This window comes from Periophthalmus magnuspinnatus, chromosome 19 (genome assembly GCF_009829125.3).
Source record: "Periophthalmus magnuspinnatus isolate fPerMag1 chromosome 19, fPerMag1.2.pri, whole genome shotgun sequence".
Classification (NCBI taxonomy): Eukaryota; Metazoa; Chordata; class Actinopteri; order Gobiiformes; family Gobiidae; genus Periophthalmus; species Periophthalmus magnuspinnatus.
This window is the reverse complement of record NC_047144.1, coordinates 17,324,123-17,347,508: the sequence shown is the minus strand read 5'-3', so window position 1 is coordinate 17,347,508 and position 23,386 is coordinate 17,324,123. Positions and strand designations below refer to the sequence as shown.

Genomic DNA, 23,386 nt, shown 5'->3' with positions numbered 1-23,386 from the left:
AAAGTAAAAGTACACGCTGTAAAATGTACTTAAGTAAAAATACATATGCCTCAAATGTGTACTTGAGAACAGTACTTTACCTCTTATGTATAAAACCTGTTTTTCTTGTGCTTTAAACTCTTACAAACAAACTTGGTCATTTCACTTTTGTTTTTCAAGTTTATTTTTTTTTAATTACGACGATAGTTTTAATACAAAAGACAAAAGTTTAAATACGTTTCAGAACATGTTTGTAGAGGTTTAAACTACAGGGATAAGAGCGTTTTTACATAGTAGACACCATAGATACAGGATGTTTTGTTCAATTACTGTGATTAGATTATTATGACTGTTGAAATTTGGATTTTTATTTGAACAGGAGTAATGTTGGCGCCTTACTGAAAAGATTTAAACTCTTTGCATACAAAATAACTGTAGAAAATAGGCTACAACTTTTGCACATTTTAAGTTTCCCATTTGTTCAGAATCTTGAAACCTTGTATTTTCTTCTATAGGTGACGTGAGGAACGACATCTACGTGACTCTGGTCCAGGGAGACTTCGACAAAGGAAGTAAAACGACCCCGAAAAACGTGGAGGTGACCATGTCCGTTTACGACGAGGACGGGAAGAGACTGGAGGTAACGTCCTGCAGATGTGACTTTGTTTGAACAGACTCGTCATTTTGAGTTTAAAATGTTTGCGTCTCGCTATTGTGTCTGTAAGTCAAGAGATGAAAATTAATAAGACAAATCAGGCGTCGTCTCTCCCGCTTAGCAACAGGTTTGATTGACAGCGTTGCTAAGGGGGCGTGCCGGGGCATTACCTTCAATAGCCTCGCTCCAGCTCGGCTCTTTGGTTGACGAATTGATATCACGGAGCCGATACTTGCGGAAGTTATCAATCCAGCTTTTTCAGTTACAGTACCGATATCGATACTTAAACGTTTGGGATCACAACCCGATACTAATGGATAACAAATCAAAACAAAACACTGGTAACATACAACAAAATGTATCCAGCAAGAGAGATACAGATATTGATTGAAGTGATATCACAGAACCGATATCATGGAGTCTGTAAGGTGGAACCGATATCATGGAGTCTGTAAGGTGGAACCGATATCATGGAGCTGATACAATGGAACCAATATCATGAAGCCGATTTGATGGAACCGATATCACGAAGCTGGTATCGTGGAGTTGATATGATGGAACCGATATCATGAAACCCCAATTTGATGGAACCAATATTATGAAACTGATACACTGGGACCGATATCATGGAGTCTATATGGTGGAACCGATATCATGAAGCTGACACAAATGGAACCGATATCATGAAGCCCAATTTGATGGAACCAATATCATGGAGCCGATATGTTGGAACCGATATCATGGAGTCGATATGGTTGGGCCGATATCATGAAGCCGATATGATAGAACTGATATCGCTGAACCGATATGATGGAGCCGATACCCATTCAGACTGATCTCATTTATTTTTTGTTGGGTCCATTTGTAACTTGATTTTTATGTTGATTTGTGCAGCAGATTTAAAAACACTGGAACAATGCGACAAAAGACCAACTCAAACATTTACGCTCCAGGGTCCAATTTCAGAAAACGGAAAACAAAACAACTTTTACATTTAAATCAGAATTAAAGTTTCTATTTCCGAATGTAGATATTGCTTATATAACTCCAAAGTTCTTGTACTGCAGTAGTTTATGGTACTGTAGTGTTGTAGAACTATTTTTACATTGGCCTTTACAGTTTCCTTCTTGTTTAAATAAACCTCTGCTTTGAAAACAGTCGCCCAAATAATGTTGTTTCCGAGGTGGATTTTGACCCAACGCTGTCGTATAATTTCCCTTTATCAGACTAAAGTCCCGGGGGCTGAAAAACTGCAAACTCAGCTCATGTTTTTGCATAAATATATTTTATTTTGCCTGTTGGATGTTTGGAGCATCAGTCACTTTGGAGTAAATAAAACCAGCGGAAAAGCACCGGGAATGAGGAAGTGTGTTTGATACATTATATTGGGTATTTATTTTGGCTTTTTACATATAAATGCAGTTTCCTAGTGTATTTTTCTGTATAAATAGTTGTTTTTTGCTTGAACTTGTGTCGTTGTGTTTGCAGTTTGGGTCAAATACATAGATCTGGACATATCTTTATTTGACTTTATTTGACTACAACCTTAACTACTGTTTTTTGCTAGAGCTAACCATAGACTCTATATATAAATGTACATCGCTAAGCTGCTAGCCGCCGCGAATTTGAAGTAATTTTGGTCTTAATATGTTTGTATTAACCCGCTCTACATGATCCTGGTGTTTTTATTTCACTATTGTGTCTGTAAATCAAGATACGAACATTAATAACAGACAAATCAGACGCCTCTTTTCACCGAGGTTGCTCCCGTTAGCATTAGCAAGAGGTTTGATTGACTCCCGCTCCCTGCTAAACCACCAGTGTGGGCGGGAAGGGGCGTTACCTTCAACAGCCTCGCTCCGGATTGGCTCTTTGGTTGCTATGATACTCATGATCGGAATTCCTAATATGGAATTTGGCTCCAAATTTGCCGCTATAACTGCTAGCCTCGATGAGCGCTAGTTGTGGGTCTGTGGTGGAGACTTTGAGGGACTGGAATCTAACATATATTAAAAAAAATATATTGAGCTGTTATTTCATCTGGCACTATATATTTGATGTCTTCTGTGTGTATTTAAAATGTAGAAAGTAGCAAACAAAAAACACTTGACACGACTTCAGATTCAAACTTTTGACTGGTCGTTCTGGATAAACACATAAATAAAAACATAAGTAGTGATTTTTGACGATCTCGCCGTTCTAAAAACTCTCACGTTCTGTTTGTTAAATGGACTTTTCCCGTTTATCAGCCCGAGCCCGCCCTCCCTCTGTGGACTTCTCTGTGGGATTGCAGGGCTATAATGGCGTCTGATTGGTCTGATGATAAAGCCCGACTCGTGGGAGGGGCTGACTATAAGAGCCAATCAGGAACGAGCGTAGTTACTCCATCCCCTGGGAGTCGGAATTATATACGTGAATGTGGATTGGGAGTGATTTGGACGAGCGGCGTGAAAGAGAAAGAGTGGAGCTGGGATTATAATGTGGAGACATGCTGGACACAACAGAGGTCAGAGGTCAGGATGGAGCAGGAGATGAAGGGAAACACAAACGGGAAATATATGTGTTTGGGATGGTTTTATATGTAAATAGAAGAAGAAGAAAAAGAGAGAGGGGAGGAGGGAAAGGAGAGGGGAAGAGAGGGAGAGAGAAGATGAAGGAGAAGGAAGGTGAGAGAGACATGGGAGGAGAGAGAAGGAAGTGAGAGGGGATAGAAAGAGAGGGAGAAGGAAGAAAATAGGGAGAGAAGGTGAGTGAGAGAGAGGAGAGGGAGAAGGAAGAGAGTAGGGAGAGAAGGAATAGGGGGGAAGAGAGGGAGAAGGAAGGAAGGAGAGAGAGAGAGAGAAAAGGAAGGAGAGTGAGAGAAGGAAAAGAGTAGGGAGAGAAGGAAGAGGGAGAGAGAGAGGAGAGAGGGGAAGATCGAAGGAGAGGGAGAAGGAAGAGAGTTGGGAGAGAAGGTGAGTGAGAGAGGAGAGGGAGACAAAGAAGGAGAGAGAGAAGAAAATGACAGAGAGAAAGGAGAGAGGAAGAGATGGAGAGGGAGAAGGAAGGAGGGAGAAGGAGAAAAAACAGAGAAGCAAGGAGACAGAAGGAGTGAGAGAGAAGTAACGAGGGGGCCAAAAATGATAAGTGAGAGTGAGAGAGTGGGAAAGAGAGAGGCTGATGTAGAGAGAAGAGGTGGAGCAGAGCCAGGAGCAGCTGGTGGAGTTGGACACAGACTCATGTTTTTCAGGTCAGAGAAGTAAAAAATAAAACATTTGAATTTTATTTATTTTTTCATAAAATGTCACAATAGATCTGAGACTCACATCAGAAACGTCTCAGGTTAAAGGTTAAAGGTTAAAGGTTAAAGGTTAAAGCTGCTGCTCTCACACAGACCTGATGTTTTCTCTGACAGTCTAAGTACAAACAGCAGCTTTAAGGAAAATACGACCAAACTTTTATTCATTTTCAACCTCAGCATCATCATGGCTCCTCCCCTCTCACATCAGCCGCATCAGCAACGCATATTTTTTCCACCTCCGCAACATCGCCCATCTCCGCCCCTCTCTGTCTCCGCCCTGTCCTGTCTCCGCCCCTAACGCTTATACTGCGGAAATCTCCATTCAGGTTTTCATCACCTCCAGACTGGACTAGTGCCACACCCGCCTCCTCACCCACACCCCACCCGCTCCAGAGACCACCTCACCTACACCCGCCTCCTCACCCACACCCGCTCCAGAGAAAACCTGACCCACACCTCACCCTGTCCTCAAACAACTCCGCTGACTCCTCCTCGTACAATACCACATCCAATACAAGGTTCTCCTCACTCCCTTCATCAGGACACAGCGCCTCCTCACTCCTTCCATTCCCTCCTCTCTCTCACCTTTCCACCTGTGACCAACACCAGACCCTTTTCTTTCACTCTGTCCCATTTATTCCCAGTTCCGCCCCTGTTTGATGGAGGGGCTCGCTCCACCTGCCCTACGGTCCAGTGCAGTTTCACAAGGCGGCCGCTTCCTGTTTTTCTTCATAATTGGTGGTTGTCAGAACCTGTTAGCGCAGCAGTGTTTCAGACGCTCGCAGACACAGATCGAGGGAGAGGAGAGAGGCTTTGTATTGATTGACAGGTGATGCCAGGTCTGTGCTTCCTGCTGTCACTGCGCCTCTGCAGGGAAAGATTTAGTTTGGGAACACTGATGTAAAATAAGAAATGGGACTCTGGAAAATGGAAGTTAAAATCAAAATTCAGTTGTTTACAAATCTGTCACGATACTAAAATTTCAGACTATTTCAATACCAAGGAACAGACTTGATACCAGTTTCATTATCGATTAGTATCTGATTTTCGATGCTTTTGACAATGATGAACACACAAACACTTTTAGGTGTACTTTTTTGAGAATAAAATAAACTGAAACTAATTTTGCTCAAGAAATTGCAGCTTGTGATATTTGGTGCAATGGCAGAGCTTTCACTGAAGAATTTGAAGGTTGTTGGTTTGATCCCGTCCTGGCCTGTACTTTCTGATGTTGTTGTTCATGAGCAACACACTTCAGACTCCTCCTCCAGTGTTTGTAAGAACTGCACTTAATTTTGCTTCTAGTATTAATAAATATTTCATACATGAAACTATTTTCATACAAATTGAGAATTTCTGAGTCTTTACGGTGTCCTCACGGCATCGCCACAGCGTCTGCATCTCATCTCCAGCGCGTCCCTACAGTGTCCCCACAGCGTCCCCAGAGCGTCCGCACAGTGTACCCATAGAGTCTGCACACCACAGCATCTCCACCGCTTCTCCACCGCGTCTCCACCGCGTCTCCACCGCGTCTCCACCGCTTCTCCACCGCTTCTCCACCGCGTCTCCACAGCGTCTCCACAGCGTCTCCACAGCGTCCCCACAGCGTCCCCACAGCGTCCCCACAGCGTCCCCATAGTGTCCCCACACACCACAGTGTCCCCACAGCGTGCTCTAGTTTCATCAGTGTCTCTGTGACCTGTTAGAGACACGTGGAGCTGTGTCCAACTCCACCAGCTGCTCCTGGCGCTGTGCCATATTTCATCTCTCCTCATCCGTTTCTCTCTTCCTCTCTCTCTCACTCACTCCTGCCTTCCCCCTTCTCTCTCCTTCTATTTTCCTCCTCCACTTCTCTCTTCCTCTCTTCATCCTTCTCTGCTTGTTATCTTCCACTATCCCTGTTCACCCTCCTCTGTTGGTCACGTTTAAATAATGCATCTTTCATTTCTGTCCAATTTCCAGAGCGGTGTGATCAGGGGCCGTGTGCCTGTGTGTGTGATCAGGGGCCGTGTGCATGTGTGTGTGATCAGGGGCCGTGTACAGACGTGTGCGATCAGGGGCCGTGTGTAGAGTTTAGCTTAAGGCTCTTGTGTTACATTTATCAGTGTTTTAAATTAGCAGTTTTTCAGTCAAAGTGCGACAGCTTCCAATGGTTCACACTTATTATTTCTGTTCTAATGTTGTATTTTTTTGTTCTTTCTTTTTCCTCTAGAGTGTGATCTTTCCTGGAGCGGGAGATGACGGGATAAACGAGTACAAGTCCGTCATTTATTACCAAGTGAAGCAGCCGCGCTGGTTTGAAACAATCAAGGTAAAGATCATTTTCAGCTTGTTCCTGTAAAGTGGAAAAAGTGTGATTCCTTTTGATTCCGGCATAGACTGTATATATAAATGGGCTGAGCTCTTCTCTCTGACTGAAAACACTCTGTTCCACCTTGTGATGTCATCATGTGGTAATACAGGAAGTGCTCCACTGCGTTTTTAAACTCCATACACCTTCACATTTAAAACCATTTGGATCATTTCAGCCCGGAAATTGCCAATCTCCACTGAACTAAAGGTAAAAGGAGCTGTTAACTTGAAAACTACCACTTCATGACATCACAAGGTGGAACAGAGCATCTTGAGCTTTGGAGATGTAGACAGACTAATAATAAAGTGTTACTCAAACATGTGTGAATGAAACAAAACACAATATAAACATCTGACGTGAAAAATATCAGACTTTTTCCTGCCACTTTCATCTGAACCAGCTCTGTGTTCCTTCAGGTCGCGATTCCGATCGAAGACGTGAACCGGAGCCATCTGCGTTTCACTTTCCGGCACCGCTCGTCCCAGGACTGTGAGTACAAATGTTGACTTTGGATCTTTTTGAAGGGGTGATGTTTGCGCTTCCTCAGGTCTTGAGCACAAACCCCAAATTGTCACAAAAATGTTTCAAAAAGTTGCATCTGCCCTGATCAGTTCTTTTAGGGCGATAGTGGCTCAGTTGGTAGAGCGTACGTCCATTAATCTGAAAGTGTCTGTGTACTCTGGTGTATGAATGTGTGTGTGAACGGGTGAGTGGTTCCTTGATGTAAAGTGCTCTATAAAAATGAGACTATTTCGCCTAAACATTTTAAGTAGTAGATTTTCATCATATTTTTATTCCATCGTCGTCCTTTTCCATCTGCGCTCAACAGATGGAGAAGACGATGATTGATTTAAATAGTTGTGCACTTGATATTTTAAATTTATAAATGTTGTTATTATTAGCGAGGAGCGTGACATGAGAAATGATAAGGAAAGTTATAAAAATACAACGATAAAATGTTTTTAATGATCATTTTTTATCCACATGTAGCTACAGGCCGGTGTGGGAAGTGTGGATGATTTAAGAGAGAGATGGAACGTTTTAGGAAATACAAATTTAAACATTTATAAGGAAAGATGTTAAAATCACAGTACAACAAATCAACACATAAATAATCATCGGAAAATCAACATGAAAAGAGAAGAGGCAGAATAAAACTCTTTCAGTCACATGCACAGATAAACAGAACAGTTTGGAGCCTGGATTTAAATGTTGTCAAAGTCGAGGCCTGTTTCACATCTTCATGATGATTGTTCCAGGTTTTAGCTGCAGAAAAATGAAATGCTGCTTCCCCATGTTTAGTCCTGGTGTAGACCTGGTTTAGCCCTGGTTTAGTCCTGGTTTAGTCCTGGTCTAGTCCTCGTTTAGTCCCGGTTTAGTCCCGGTTTAGTCCTGGTTTAGTCCTGGTCTAGTCCTCGTTTAGTCCCGGTTTAGTCCCGGTTTAGTCCTGGTTTAGTCCTTGTTTAGTCTTGTTTTAGGCCTGGTTTAGTCATGCTTTAGTCCTAGCTCAGTCTTGGTTTAGTCCTAGTTTAGTCCCAGTTTAGTACTGGTTTAGTCTTGGTTTAGTTCCAGTTTAGTCCTGGTTTAGTCCTGGTTTAGTCCTGGTTTAGTCCTGGTTTAGTCCTGGTTTAGTCCCGGTTTAGTCATGATTTAGTCCTGGTTTTGGTCACAGTTTTATAACGCAGAATTCAGCGGATTTGATTCGTTTTAGCTGAATATTATGATTTAAAATGTGTAAATTATAACCTGAAGATTCACAGGTGTCAGAGATGAGAACTAGACTTGACTGAAACCCATCTCTTCTCCCTGGCATTTAACACTAAACACTTTTGTTGCTTTGTTGTTCTTTTCCTGTGTATCTTGTATCTGTTTATTTGTTTTGTTGTTGACTTTTATGTGACAGACTTTGCTCAGCTCAAGTTGCTTTAAAAGTGCTGTATAAATAATTCAAATTACTTCATACTACTAATATACTACCATAACTAAAACCACTGCGTCATACTGCGTTCTGAAGGTCAGATTCATCCCAGATATTAGACCCTCCCTGTTGGCAGACTCATGACAGGCCTTGTCTGTGGTTCCAGCTGGGTATGGACTATTTTCTGAAGAGATTTTTAATTAGGACCAATTGGCCGGATCCGAATGGCCAGCTCTGTAACGACCTTCTGTTTTCTAATGTGCTTTATGTGGGAGTTTGGCTGCTCCATCCCAGCTGCTCCTGCTCCTCCCTCCGTCTGCTCCTCCCTCCGTCTGCTCCTCACTCTGTCTGCTCCTCTCTCACGCTGTCTGCTCATCCCTCGTCTGCTCCTCCCTCTGTCTGCTCATCCCTCGTCTGCTCCTCCCTCTGTCTGCTCCTCCCTCTCTCTGCTCCTCCCTCTCTCTGCTCCTCCCTCTCTCTGCTCCTCCCTCTCTCTGCTCCTCCCTCTCTCTGCTCCTCCCTCTCTCTGCTCCTCCCTCTGTCTGCTCCTCGCTCTGTCTGCTCCTCTCTCTTTCTGGTCCTCCCTCTGTCTGCTCCTCCCTCTCTCTGCTCCTCCCTCTCTCTGCTCCTCCCTCTCTCTGCTCCTCCCTCTCTCTGCTCCTCCCTCTCTCTGCTCCTCGCTCTGTCTGCTCCTCTCTCTTTCTGGTCCTCCCTCTGTCTGCTCCTCCCTCTCTCTGCTCCTCCCTCTCTCTGCTCCTCCCTCTCTCTGCTCCTCCCTCTCTCTGCTCCTCCCTCTCTCTGCTCCTCCCTCTCTCTGCTCCTCGCTCTGTCTGCTCCTCTCTCTTTCTGGTCCTCCCTCGGTCTGCTCCTCTCTTGCTTCATCTGCTCCATCCTCTTTCTGCTTTGCCCTCTGTCTGCTCCTCTCTCATTCAGTCTGCTCCTCCCTCTCTCTGCTCCTCTCTCTGCTCCTCGCTCTGTCTGCTCCTCTCTCCGTCTGCTCCTCTCTCTTTCTGGTCCTCCCTCTCTCTGCTCCTCTCTTGCTTCATCTGCTCCACCCTCTTTCTGCTTTGCCCTCTGTTACTCCTCTCTCATTCAGTCTGCTCCTCCCTCTCTCTGCTCCTCTCTCTGCTCCTCGCTCTCTCTGCTCCTCTCCCTTTCTGGTCCTCCCTCTCTCTACTCCTCTCTCTGCTCCTCGCTCTGTCTGCTCCTCTCTCCGTCTGCTCCTCTCTCGCTCCATCACTCCTCTGTCTCTTTGCTCCTCACTTTTTCTACTCCTCCCTCTGTCTGCTCCTCACTCTGTCTGCTCAGTTCAGCAGAGATTGGAAATTCCAGGGCTTAAATAATCCAAATAATTCTAAATATGAAGGTGAATGGAGTTTAAAAACACAGTGGAGCACTTCCTGTATTACCACATGATGACATCACAAGGTGGAATAGAGTGTTTTCAGTTTGAGAGAAGAACCCAGCTATGCAGGGTTTGTGTGTTAAACATGTGTGAATGAAACAAAACACAACTCTAGGTCTGTTTGTGATGAAACAACATTAGAACATTGATCAGAAAACAGTGTGACACGGCCCCTTTAATCAATATCCACAGAACAGCAGTTGTTTTTTTTGTTTTTCATTCATTTTTTATTATAACTCTCTACATTTGCCTTAAAGTGGAGCATATTGATCGTAAAGATCTCACCAGTCTGTTAGAATTACTCAAGAAAATCCACATATGTTGTTTATGTATTAAATATTAAACATATTAAAGCAGTGTTATGTAACTTTTCGGGCGTAGGGGAAGAGCAGAAGTTATCGACCATCTGCCCACAGCTCGTCCGCACGGAGACGTTTACCACTTTGCTTGGAATGTTCCACAGTACGGCATTAAACTTATCTCTTTTCCCCATGTTTCCTTTGTTCAAATTAAGCTCTTAGATGTTTGTAATGCCAGGAATGCAATACAGCGGAACATTACAAACAGCATGGAGATGAGCAGATAAGAAGATCTCGGAAATTCCACTAGAAAAGTTACATAGTGCAACTTTAACAGACGTTTGAATACAGGAAAAAAGTTTGAAGAGTGATTTCGTGAACAGGGATCGGGGCGGATTTGTTATATTTGTTTATATAAATTGAAATTAAATTTAAGGACTAACGGTTTGTCAAGTTTATTTCCATAAAACATTTAAAACGACTCTAGTTGACCAAAGTGCTTCACATAAAAGTCAACAAAAAACACATACAGATTAAAGTTTTTATCATAGATGTGGAAATTCTCGCTCTGTTAACAGCTCAGGCTAAGCTAATGCTAAGCTAAGTGGCTAATGCTAACAGGTTTACAACAGCAACGGTTTATTTAAAAGTGTTTTATTCATAATCAGGATCCACAGTGAAATAAATCGACGCTTCTATCTCCTTCATTCAGTCGTGTTATATCCAGTTTAAGACCTGTCTCTGTCCATTGCTCTGTTTACGACTCTCGCAATGCATTGTGGGCTATATTGACCGCTCTAATGACCACTGACGCTCGCTACTTTCCAAGGTGCATTGTGGGAAATTTTGAGTGCACCGCTTTTTCACCAGCGTCATTCAGAGAGCTCTAAAAATGGCGTGACCCCTGAATATCGCCCCCTGTAGGGAAGAGTGTGGACCTGCAGACACAACCAAAGATAGAAGATAAAGTCACACTGCACTTTCTCTGTATCAGTGTTGGTTCTACTTTATACTTTACGCTTATTGTTTCTTTACCTTTGCTCTTTTCTTGTTCTCACTGTTGTGGAATTTTTAACATCACCATCGTTGGTATGTTTTTTCTTTCTATTGCAATTTAGAAATGCCTCATGTTATTTATAGCAACACTGTACATCTACATTATTGTTAGTGACGTTTTGCTGCATTTATTGTCATATATTGTACTAGTCTGTGTATGTAAATGTATGTATGTGTGTATGTGTGTATGTGTGTGTCTATGTATATATCACATTTAGAGGTAATTTATATAATTTTGTTCCAGCCATCAGGAAATCTATCTCCATTTAAACACAACTTATAGAACACGAAGAAAAGGAAAAATGGTCAAGTTTAGACTATAACTTTATTTTAAATATATGTATATGTGATATGTATGTGTGTATATATGGTATTTATGTGTGTGCATATGTATTCTTTTTTTATTTTTTTATTTTTTGCAACTGAATAGGAAGCTTAAACCAACCATTTAATTTTTGTCCTAATGGAAGAGGTTGGATTTAATAAGTTTTCTTCTTCCCACTCCTTTTCAACCTTTATATAAGAACAAATGAGTGAAATGTGCATTAAGTACCTAAGACATGTGCTCGAATGAAATGAATAAACGAAATGAATATCATGTCCAGCTAGAATTAAATGCCAGGGAGAAGAGTTGAGCTAGTAACGATTTAAACATAACTTTACTTTTGCTTTTGTTGTATCTTTGGCGGGGCGTCCGGATTACTTAAATACTTCAATACTTCTCCTGTGCAATGTCCAGGCTTGAGTCTTTTTGTGTTCACTTGCTGGATAAACTTTCAAAGCTGCTGTGCTTAAACGCTGCCCCCTGGGTCTCGTTCTTTCCTATCGCATTTAGAGGTAATTTATATCATTTCGCTCCAGCCATCAGGAAATCTATCTCCATTTAAACACAACTTGTAGAACACGAAGAAAAGGAAAAAATGGTCAAGTTTAGACTATAACTTTATTTTAAGCGAGTGCGTCGTGTCTTGGCTTGGACTGTGCTATATTATGTATTATACTTACAGATGAATGCTGTTGTTGTGTCCTTGGGCAAGACATTTCACCCTTTTGAATGTGTGTGTGAATGTGTGAGAGGCTCCTTGATATAAAGCGCTTTGAAGGTGGAAAAGCGCTGTATAAAAATGTGACCTTTTACAGTTTCCAGACTCTAAAACACATATAGAAAGACCTTTCATAAAAACAAAACCGCGACATTATTAAAAGAAAATGTCAAAAAAAAGCATAAACAAATCCAGGTTTTCATTAACAATTTGTAAATAATCTGTATCTCGAAGCGTTAATTCTCCAGATTTCAACCTTTACGTGGTTCATAATGTTTTTAAAAAGTCTCGTTTTACAGTAAAAACTACAGTAGAAATAATCGTTTAATAATCATGTCGACCACTAAAATCATCATTAGCGTTAGCCCCACCTCTATTCTGTCTCCCATTTTGTCACTCCCTGTCTCTACACCTCCACCTCTCCCTCCTCCATTTCTGCATCTCTCTCCACCTGGTTTTGGCCTCGTCTTTGGACTTTTGGCTCGGAGACAATACACTTGGAGATCCCTCTTTCCACGGCCGGGCTCTTCACTTCTCCGGCGTCTAATTCTGTTATGAATCGTGCCTTTGAACCCCACCGACGGCTCTTATCGGCCTGGAACCGTTGCTTTAGAAACGAGCTCACCTGAACTGACTCCGGCTCTGTGGAGGAATGCAGATGAGGCTCGTCGCTGAGGCCTAATAAAAAAGTCCCAGAGGAACAGAGGCTGCGGTGGGATAGTTTGTTTTTGTATATTCGAGTGGAGGGAGGGGTCCAGAGGAATGTAAATGTATTAGTGAAACAAAGGCTGGACTCCTGCTGCTGCTGTGACGCCGCACTGGACTAGAAACAAGACGTGGGACCATAGACTGTATAAAAAAGTGGACTAAGTGAGTGTCAAATGAAGCTCATTGAGGCTAGAGCAGTTATTGTGGCTAATTTGGAGTCGATTTCCTTATTTGGACTTCCGACTGCGAGTATCATAGCAACCAAAGAGCCAATCAGGAGCGAGGCTGTTGAAAAAAAGTCAAAAGTCTGATAAAAGACTGATAAAAGTTGATTTGTGTCATAAATAATGATCAGATTGGATTAGCACAAGTTTTTATGAACCAATAATAATCAGACAAACTGGACTATTCATTTTTTGTGTGTGTGTGAGATGTGGAAATTCTTGCTCTTTTAACAGCTCAAGCTAAAACGGCTAACACTAGCAACCTGTTTCGTGTAGAGCGGGTTAATACGAACATTTTAAGACCAAAATGATGAGTCTGACAGCAGCAATTACAGAGAGAGGGGCCTGAGTTTTTCAATAGAAAGTGAATTGGAGCCAGAGTTGATGGAGCCAGAAGCACGTTTATGATCACTTATTTAAAACGCGGCAGCTAGCAGGTTAGCTATGTCCGTTTATATATACAATCATGGGACGGACCAAGATTGGTGCCACTAATGCCCTTAATGTGATAAGCATTTCTAATCACGCCTCGTGTTTTAAATGGACCTATTCCGTTGTGTTTTGTTTGTCTGATGCTCTCGTTGCGCTCTCCCTGTAGAAATAAAGACACATGAAATGAATTTGAATGTGAAAATGTTCAAATCGTTCACCAGAATCCGTCCAAACGTTCCCTCACTGTGCTGTAGACTTTTAGCGGGGTTGATATCACAGCTCGTCTCAATCTTTTCAATAGAGTCCTTCAGAACCTCCCTCTGACGATAGGCTTTAGAGTCCTGTTCTCCACTCTCTGCCCGTATCACACAGACCACTGCAGCTCCAACACCCGCCATCTTGGCTCCGTCCCCCGTCCTCATCATGTTTGGGACTGCACCTGGAGGAGAGTTCAGCTTTGGACGTTTATCTGAAAAGACGGCTCACCCGCAGAGAGCATGAGTTTGATTGACGGCTGTCCAGAGAATGACCTGTTTCCAACTCTGACTCATTATTTGGCGCAATGAAATAAAAACGTGGTATTTCTATAGACTGTATATATAAATGGACATAGCTAACCTGCTAGCCGCCGCGTTCCAAACAGGAAGTGATCATGGGCGTGCTTCTGGCTCCATCGACTCTGGCTCCAATTCACTTTCTATTGAAAAACTGTGGGCTGTCTTGGCCTAGTTTCTGTCCACAGTCTAAATTAATACTTCTACTGCACAGGGTTGTCAAAAGTTTAAATATCAGATGCTAATTGATACTAAAACTATTATCAAAACTAGATACTCATTATTCGCAGGTTCAATATTAAAATGTAGCACTGACAGAACTGACTCTTTCCTGAATATATTTATAATGATGTTGAGCTGTATCTTTCACACATATAAGACACACAGACTAGTATACACACATGGACCAGTATGAACCTACTGGACACTGAGGGATTACACGGATATAAGGCCATGTGGGAATAGAACAGCAAGTACGAACATGTAATGTGTAAAATAGGAGTATATTGTTTAAAGAAATAGTGTTTTATCATCATGGAATCAGAATCGGTATCGAGCATTGTGACAACACTTGCTGCTACTACTCTTACTTCTACTACTATTGCTAGTACTACTATTGCTACTATGACTACTAATACTATTACTACTACTGCTACTACAGACATAACTACTACTACTACTACTCCTACTACTATTACTAGTACTACAGACAGACGGATACTGCCACTACAACTATTATTACTACAACTATTATTACTACTACTACTAGTACTACTAGTACTACTATTACTACTACGACTACTATTACTACTAGTACTACTGCTACCGCTACTGCAGACAGATACTACTACTACTGCTACTGCCACTACTACTCCTCTTACTTCTACTACTATTAGTAGAAGACAGACAGAAAGATACTACCACTACAACTTGGACTACTACTTCTATTACTACAGCCAAATACTACCACTACAACTCTGACTAATACTACAACTACTACTACTAACTACTTTGCACCAGAAAGTCTCATGCATATCATCCTTTTAACCACAGAAACATTCAACATAAACAAACATCTTCATTGTGACACTAACACATTATCAAACTCCACCACAGAATCCTTCATCTGTTGAACTAGACACATCTCATCACATATTCGACAACTTTAAAGACTTTTTCCCCAGGCTGCAGTTCACCTCTCCTCACACAGGGGGCGCTGTTTCTCTGATCTTCAGGGCTCGTCATTATTCAGCAGTGAGGCCATGGGCAGCAAACCAATGAGAGGATTTATGCAGAGCCAGAGTCCGAAGTCTGAGCTGCTGGTTTCCTCTGATGATCTATGGCCTTGTATTTAAACTGTACACAGACACAAGTATTAGTCTGACGATACTTTATACAAGTACTTTTGCTTTATATACACATTTATACTTACATTTTTTTCTTATTTTTGCAGTATTAAAGTCCCCATATTACACTATTCTCTGATCTCTGTTCTAATGTTGTTTCCTCATCACAAACATATACATTTTCTGCTTATTTAGGCGGAGTTCTTCTCTCAAACTGAAAACACTCTGTTCCACCTTGTGATGTCATCAAGTGGTGATACAGGAAGTGCTCCACTGTGTTTTTAAACTCCACACACCTTCACATTTGGAATCATTTGGGTGATTTCAGACCCGGAACTGTCAATTGCTACTGAACTAAAGGTAAAAAAAGTAGATTTTAGCTTGAAAATGTACCACTTCATGACATCACAAGGTGGAACAGAGCATTTTGAGCTTTGGAGATGTAGACAGACTAATAATAAAGTGTTACTCAAACATGTGTGAATGAAACAAAACACAACTCCAGGTCTGTTTTTGAGGAGGAAACAGCATTAGAACATGACCTTTTCTTGTCTTCAGCCCCTCTCCCCCTCCTAAATGTTTTTTTTTAATTATTATTTGATGACACTGATATGATGTTAAAACACAAAGATGTTTATTATTTTTTATTTTATTTTTATTTTATTGTCTTCAGCTCCTCTCCTCCTCCTAAATGTTGTTTTTTTTTTTTTTAAACACATTTTATTATTTGATGACACTGATATGACCTAAAAACATTAAGATTTTTTTTTTTTTTAATTTTTTTGGGAGTGCCTCAAATTAAATGTTAAATGTTTGGACACAGCAGTTTTCTCAGAGCATGTGCCCCCCCCTAGTGGTTGTGACCCTAAACAACACCTAAGTATACTTTTGCCAATGGCCGGCTCTGATTAAGTGCGTACTGTCTCTTTAAGAAACTACAATTGTGAAATAAAGTACATTACCATGAATCTTCAAAGCAGTTTTAAAAGAAAAAGAAATATATTCCGTTATATTGTCGATTTGCGATTCTCTTCACAAAATGTCTGACTTGAAACATTTGAATAATCCCTCCACGAGCGTTCCAGTGCGAGGTTGTTGAGTCGGCGACCTTGTTTTCGTGAATGACTTTTGATTGCTTTAAATGGGGTAAAATGGCGTCCTCTTCTGCTCATTGACCTCCTGTAAAAGCTCTTTTCAGGTCACCTTCTGTTCAACAACATCATTAATACTCACAAAAGAGCCAGTCCATCCCCGCGGCTCCGGCTCTGCTCCACCTTCAGCTGTCCGTCAAATCGCTGAATCGACTCATAATGGCAAACGCACTTGGTTTAGGAAGAGTTGCGTTGTGTAGTTAAAGCAAGTTTGTTAGTACGAAGCAATTCAATTAAACCAATACATGCAATTATTTTGACTTAAAAAAACAATAAAAGATAACTAGCATTTTTAAAATTTTATACATTTTAAGACACAACCAAAAAAACAGTTATCGGGCTAATTTGGAGTGGATTTCCATAATTGGATTTCCAAGCGCGAGTATCCTAGCAACCAAAGAGCCAATCCGGAGCGAGACTGTTGAAGGTAACGCCCCTTCCCGCCCACACCACTTAGCAACGCTGTCAATCAAACTTGTTGCTAACGTTAGCGGGAGCGAAGTCGGGGAAAGAAGGCGCCTGATTTGTCTGTTATTAATGTTCATACATTTTTACATATAAACTGTGTTAAATCTCTATAAGTCACATACAGTTGAAACCAGAAGTTTACGTCCACGATATAACTAGACACATTTGCTTTTTTTTTTCTCACTGTTTTACATGAAATCAGACTAAACCTTTCCTGTTTTAGGTCAGTTAGGATTAACAAAATTATTTCTATTTGCTAAATGAATAATGTGAGAAGGATTTTTTGTCACGGCTTTCTTCAAAGTCAGCAGTTTACATTTTTTTTATATAGTGTAAAGACCAAACCAGGGCTAAACCAAGATTCAATCAGGGCTAAGCCAGGACTAAGCCAGGACTAAACCAGGGCTAAACCAGGGCTAAACCAGGGCTAAACCAGGACTAAACCAGGACTAAACCAGGACTAAACCAGGACTAAACCAGGACTAAACCAGGACTAAACCAGGACTAAACCAGGACTAAACCAGGACTAAACATGGGGAATCAGTGTTTCATTTTTCTGCAGCTAAAACCTGGACCATTCTTCCTGAAGATGTGAGACAGACCTCTACTTTGACAATGTTTAAATCCAGGCTCCAAACGGTTCTGTTTATCTGTGCATGTGACTGAAAGGGTTTTATTCTGCCTCTTCTCTTTTAATGTTCATTTTAGGATGATTATTTATGTTTTGATTTGTTGTATTGTGACTTTAATATCTTTCTTATTCTGTAAAGCACTTTGAATTACTTTGTGGACCATTTGTGCTGTACAAATACACTTGTCTTAACTTGAGTCTTTACATATAAACTCATTAAATCTCTATATGCTGTATATATGAACTGAATCCCCTACAGCGTCTCCTAGTTCCTGATGGACCAGCTGTCGGACTTAACCCCTCTGTGCAGTTTTGGCAAAGAAGAAATGTGCAAATTATAACAAAACTCTGATTTATTAAACTATATTAAAACCCTAACATGCCTTTGTTTCCGGTTTTGTTTTTCTTCAGCCAAAGACAAATCAGAAAAGATCTTCGCTCTGTCGTTTGTGAAGCTGATGAGATACGACGGCACCACTCTGAGGGACGGGGAGCATGACCTCATTGTGTACAAGGTAAGTCCATCAAGAGAACACAAGACAAATATATAAATAAAATAAATAACTCTGCAGTATTTTGCTTCAGCTGTCAAATATTTACTACTATATACTACTTATGTTTTGTTATATAATCTGTCAGTTTTAGGCAGATGTTTTAGTCATTGCAAAGGGAACAGAACTCTCTTAATTCAGTATTTCATATTAACTTTCAGGCCGAGTTCTTCTCTCAAACTGAAAACACTCTGTTCCACCTTGTGATGTCATCATGTGGTAATACAGGAAGTGCTCCACTGTGTTTTTAAACTCCACACACCTTCACCTTTAGAATCATTTGGATGATTTCAGAACCTGGGATTGCCAATCTCTACTGAACAAAAGGTAAAAGGTAGAAGTTAACTTGTGAACTACCACTTGATGACATCACAAGGTGGAACAGAGCATTTTGAGAGACGTAAACAGACTCAAAACACAACTCCAGGTATGTTTTTGAGGAGGTAACATCACTATAAGAGTCTTAAAATTGAGTATTTCACATTAACTTATTCATTTAATGTTGTGCTGAGTAACTTTTCTGGCCAGACTACCGCTTGTCTCCATGGAGATGTTGCCGCTTTGCTTTGAATATTCCACAGTATGGCATTATACATATTGATCTTGCATTTATTCAGTTGCATGTGTTTGTATCAATAGAATAATAAAACCTGTAACATGTGCGTTCTTCCTTTGAGCGGGGTCACCTCTCCACAGACCTGACCTGTAACTTGGCCTGGTGACATCAACCACTTGTCTTTATGGAGACTGATACTTTTAATGCCATACTTTGGAACATTCCTGGCAAAGCAGTAACGTCTTTATGGAGAAAAACAAGTTTTGGATGCCTCCTTCCGCGACCACCAGAAAAGTTCTATAGGACAACTTTATGATTTAAACGCTGACATTATTGTTGCCATGGTAATATGCATATCCCATCATGCACCTGTGTGGTATATTATTGTACGTAGCCACAGTTAAACCCACACTTTTCATGTCAAAACCATTAGCAACAATGTGAAAAATTAGTCAGAGTTCGTAGGCGCAGTAATGAGGATCGAGCCTGTGTCAGCCCCCACACTGAGAATTGATTTATTTCTCATTAAAACTGCCTGTGTGTTACAACCATAGACTGTTTATATAAATGGACATAGCTAACCTGCTAGCCGCCGCGTTCCAAACAGGAAGTGATCATGTGCGCGCTTCCGGCTCCATCGATTCTGACTCCAATTCACTTTCTATTGAAAATCTCTGGCCCCTCTCTCTGTAACTGCTGCTGTCAGACTCGTCATTTTGGTCTTAAATGTTCGTATTAACCTGCTCTACATGATCCTGGGTTTTTGTTTCGCTATCGTGTCTGTAAATCAAGATATGAAAACGGGGGCAGATCAACAAAATGGCGTTTTGAAAATAAATGAATGATTACTCAAACATGAATCACTCCAAATACAACTTCAGAGGCTCCATGAGGAGAAATGAATAGAACATGGTTAAAGGTCTGAACAGTACATGTTGAAGAATAGGGCTGATATAAAGTTTACATTTCTTTAGCGTTAGCATTAGCATTAGCCATATTGTTTACGTGCGAGTTAATTCAGCTGGAACGCTCTGTGGCCAGAACTTTAAACATTCAACTGGGAATTATCTGATCTCCCAAAATAAATGCTTTTCCACCATATTTTTTATTTTATTTTAGGCTGAAGCAAAGAAGTTCGAGGACTCGTCTTTGTACTTGAACCTCCCGGCCACAAAGATGGAGCTGGAGGAGAAGGGTTACTCTGCCGCCGGAAAGACCACTCAGAACTTGGGAAACTGCAGCATCAGCAAGGACTGCTTCCAGATCTCCACCCTGGTCTGCTCCACCAAGCTCACACAGAACGGTAACGCACTTTCGGCTCGATCGACTCTGGCTTTAATTCACTTTCTATTGAAAAACTGTGGCCCCTCTCTCTGTAACTGCTGCTGTCAGACTCGTCATTTTGGTCTTAAAATGTTCGTATTAACCCGCTCTACATGATCCTGTTTTTTTTATTTCACTATTGTGTCTGTAAATCAAGATATGAACATTAATAACAGACAAATCAGGCGCCTTCTTTCTCTTAGGTCCCTCCCACTAGCGTTAGCAACAGGTTTGATTGACAGCGTTGCTAAGCGCTGGCCCCTCTGATGTTGTAGAATGAATCAGGAAGTCAATTCACCATAGAAACAATTGGCTCATGTCCATGGGTTTTAAAATGATGAAAAACAAAACCGTTGCCATGGCGATTAACTATACAAAACCAAATATTCTAAGTTTTGAATGGTGAAAAGTCCTCAAAATGTTGCCTAGTGACCGAAACCTGATGACCATGAAAATAAAGCTCTGATACTTTGCAATTTTCATTATTTATCTACAAAATTAGTCGATAAATGAAATAAATCTTTCTTAATTTTGAAATACATTCACTTCAACATCTGTATTTAAAAGTTATATATAATTATAAATGTGTTTCCCTCAATTTTTCAACTTTTACTATTGTTCTTCAGTGACCAAATATGTTCTGTACGGCTCATCTGAAGCAGGTCAGGTTCCACAGAGGTCGTTGTCTGATGCGTTGCTTAGATACCGATGGAGACTTCCTCTTCCTTCATTATTTTAAATGCCGTCGCTCGTCCTCGTTTGAGCAGTGACACAGGATGAGCCTCCACATCAGCACGCGTTCACACTTAGGTTTTATTTCTCTCTTTGTTGCTAAATGTCTCTTTTGTTACTCTATCAAGAGCTCTCCATTCATCAACCTTTCTAAGCCACTTGTCCCTTTCTCTCTCTCCACCTCTCCTTTCTCCCGTTTTTTTCCCTCGCTCTCATTCATTCTCTCTACTCTCTGATCTATCTCTCACTCCTTCTCTCCCTCCCTCCCTCGCTCTCCCTCCCTCCCTCTCTTTCTGTCTCTCCTTCCTCTCTTCCTCTCTGACCCATCTCTAACTCTTTCTCTTTACTCTTTCTCTCTCTGCTTTTCTTCTCTCCCTCTCTTTCCTCCTCTCTCTAGCTCTCTCTCCCTCTGTCTTCCTCTTTCCCTCTCTCCCCTCACCTCCCTCCTCTCTCTCTCCCTCTTTCCCTCTCTCTCCCCTCCCCTCCCTCCTCTCTCTCACTTCTCGCTCTTTCTCTCCTTTCTCTCTCTTCTTACTTAAGCCTCATTCACTCCACCTTCTCTCTCTTGCACGTCTTCCTCTCTCCCTCTCTCTGTCTTTCCCCCTCTCTCTATCTCTTTCTCACTCTCTCTCTATCTTTCTCCTCTCTCTAGCTCTCTCTCCCCTCCCCCTCCCTCCTCTTTCCCTTCTGTCTCTCCCTCCCCTCTCTCTCTCTCTCTCTCTCTCTAGCTCTTTCTCTCTCTGTTACTCAAGCCTCATTCACTCCACCTTCTCTCTCACACTTCTCCCTCTCTCTCCTCTTTTTCTTTCTCCTCCTCACTCCACTTTCCTTCCATCCATCTTTCCTGTCACTCCGTCTCTGTTTACATCTGTCTATCTGCTGTACAGTTGTTTTTCTCCCTTAGGGCAGAGAAGAGCAGGAAGCACTTTGTGTGTGTGTGCTCTGTGTGTGTGTGCTCTGTGTGTGTGTGCTCTGTGTGTGTGCCCTGTGCGTGTGTCGTGTGTGTGCCCTGTGCGTGTGTCGTGTGTGTGCCCTCTGTGTGTGTGTGTGTGCGCCCTGTGTGTGTGTGTCGTGTGTGTGTGTGCCGTGTGTGTCGTGTGTGCGTTGTGTGTGTGCCCTGTGTGTGTGCCCTGTGTGTGTGCCCTGTGGGGGTGTGTGTGTGCCCTCTGTGTGTGTGTGCCCTGTGTGTGTGTGTGCCCTCTGTGTGTGCCCTCTGTGTGTGTGTGTGTGTGCGTGTGTGCCCTGAGTGTGTGTGTGTGCCCTCTGTGTGTGGGTGCCCTCTGTGTGTGTGCCCTGTGTGTGTGCCCTCTGTGTGTGTGCCCTCTGTGTGTGCCCTCTGTGTGTGTGTGCCCTGTGTGTGTGCCCTGTGTGTGTGCCCTCTGTGTGTGCCCTCTGTGTGTGCCCTCTGTGTGTGCCCTCTGTGTGCCCTCTGTGTGCCCTCTGTGTGCCCTGTGTGTGTGCCCTGTGTGTGCCCTCTGTGTGCCCTCTGTGTGTGCCCTCTGTGTGTGTGTGCCCTCTGTGTGTGTGTGCCCTGTGTGTGTGCCCTGTGTGTGTGCCCTGTGTGTGCCCTCTGTGTGCCCTCTGTGTGTGCCCTCTGTGTGTGTGTGCCCTCTGTGTGTGTGTGCCCTCTGTGTGTGTGTGCCCTCTGTGTGCCCTCTGTGTGTGTGTGCCCTCTGTGTGCCCTCTGTGTGTGTGCCCGTGGATTACGCAGACTCTGGCTCTGTCTTGACACTGACACATGTTTACAAATCCTATCATGGCTCTAAAGCCTCTTAAACCTGCCCTCGTTTCTGCAGAAGCATTACATCATTGTTGTCTTGTGTGTAAAAGCTTAAGGACTTTTGTGAATTCTGATCGTCCCTTTGCGCAACGTCACAAGTCAGACGGAATATGGATTTGGAAAGCTGCTGTGTGTGTCTGTGTGTATCTGTGTGTGTCTGTGTGTGTCGGGGTGTATCTGTGTGTGTGTGTGTGTGTGTGTGAAGGTGTGAGTGTGAATGGGTGAGGGGTTCCTTGACGTAAAAGCACTTTATAAAAAATGTGACAATTTACAATTTACTGACACATTTGAATTATTCTGTGTTTTAAAGCTACCGTTTGTAATTAGATTCGCCGACTCTTCCTTGTTGTATTTTGGCTTATCACCACTAGATGGTGTCTACTTTACTGCTGGCTGATAGTGCGCTAACTGTGGCTTGACACAAGAAAAGCAGAGAGGTGAGGCTGATGAGGGGCCAGGTGGGGAGCCAGGTGAGGGAGGGGTGAGGGGCCAAGTGGGGGGTGGGGTTGGGTGAGCGGCTGGGCCAGGTGAGGGGCAGGACCAGGTGGGGGAGGGGTGAGGGTCGGACCCGGCTGGGGGGAGGAGTGGGGGGCCAGGTGAGGGAGTGGTGAGGGACCAGGTGAGGGGCGGGGCCGAGTGAGGGGCGGGGCCATGTTAGGGAAGGGTGAGGAGCAGGCCCAGCTCCAGGGAGGAGTGAGGGGCCAGTTGAGGGAGGGGTGAGGGATGGGGCCAGGTGAGGGGAGGAGTGCGTGACCAGGTAAGGGGCGGGGCCAGGTGAGGGGAGGAGTGCGTGACCAGGTAAGGGGCGGGGCCAGGTGAGGGGAGGAGTGAGGGGCAACAAATTTCACATCTACCATCCACTGTTAAATTAAAATAAACTTCCAGATGGTATCTTTAAATGCAAAAGAATCTATTATGTTTATACATCCAACAAAAACAACG

General features: G+C 42.6%; 1 protein-coding gene across 1 annotated transcript in view; it reads left to right on the top strand.

The window, feature by feature from the left end:
* The window catches only part of dock1 (dedicator of cytokinesis 1), a 361,518-nt gene that overhangs the window by 57,726 nt on the left and 280,406 nt on the right, over positions 1 to 23,386 (top strand). Inside the window, exons 13-17 of the mRNA XM_033984239.2 lie at positions 495 to 619; positions 6,127 to 6,225; positions 6,684 to 6,756; positions 17,914 to 18,017; positions 19,729 to 19,912. Of these exons, the coding sequence (XP_033840130.1) occupies positions 495 to 619; positions 6,127 to 6,225; positions 6,684 to 6,756; positions 17,914 to 18,017; positions 19,729 to 19,912 (585 nt within the window). The remainder of the gene's footprint in view (positions 1 to 494; positions 620 to 6,126; positions 6,226 to 6,683; positions 6,757 to 17,913; positions 18,018 to 19,728; positions 19,913 to 23,386) is intronic.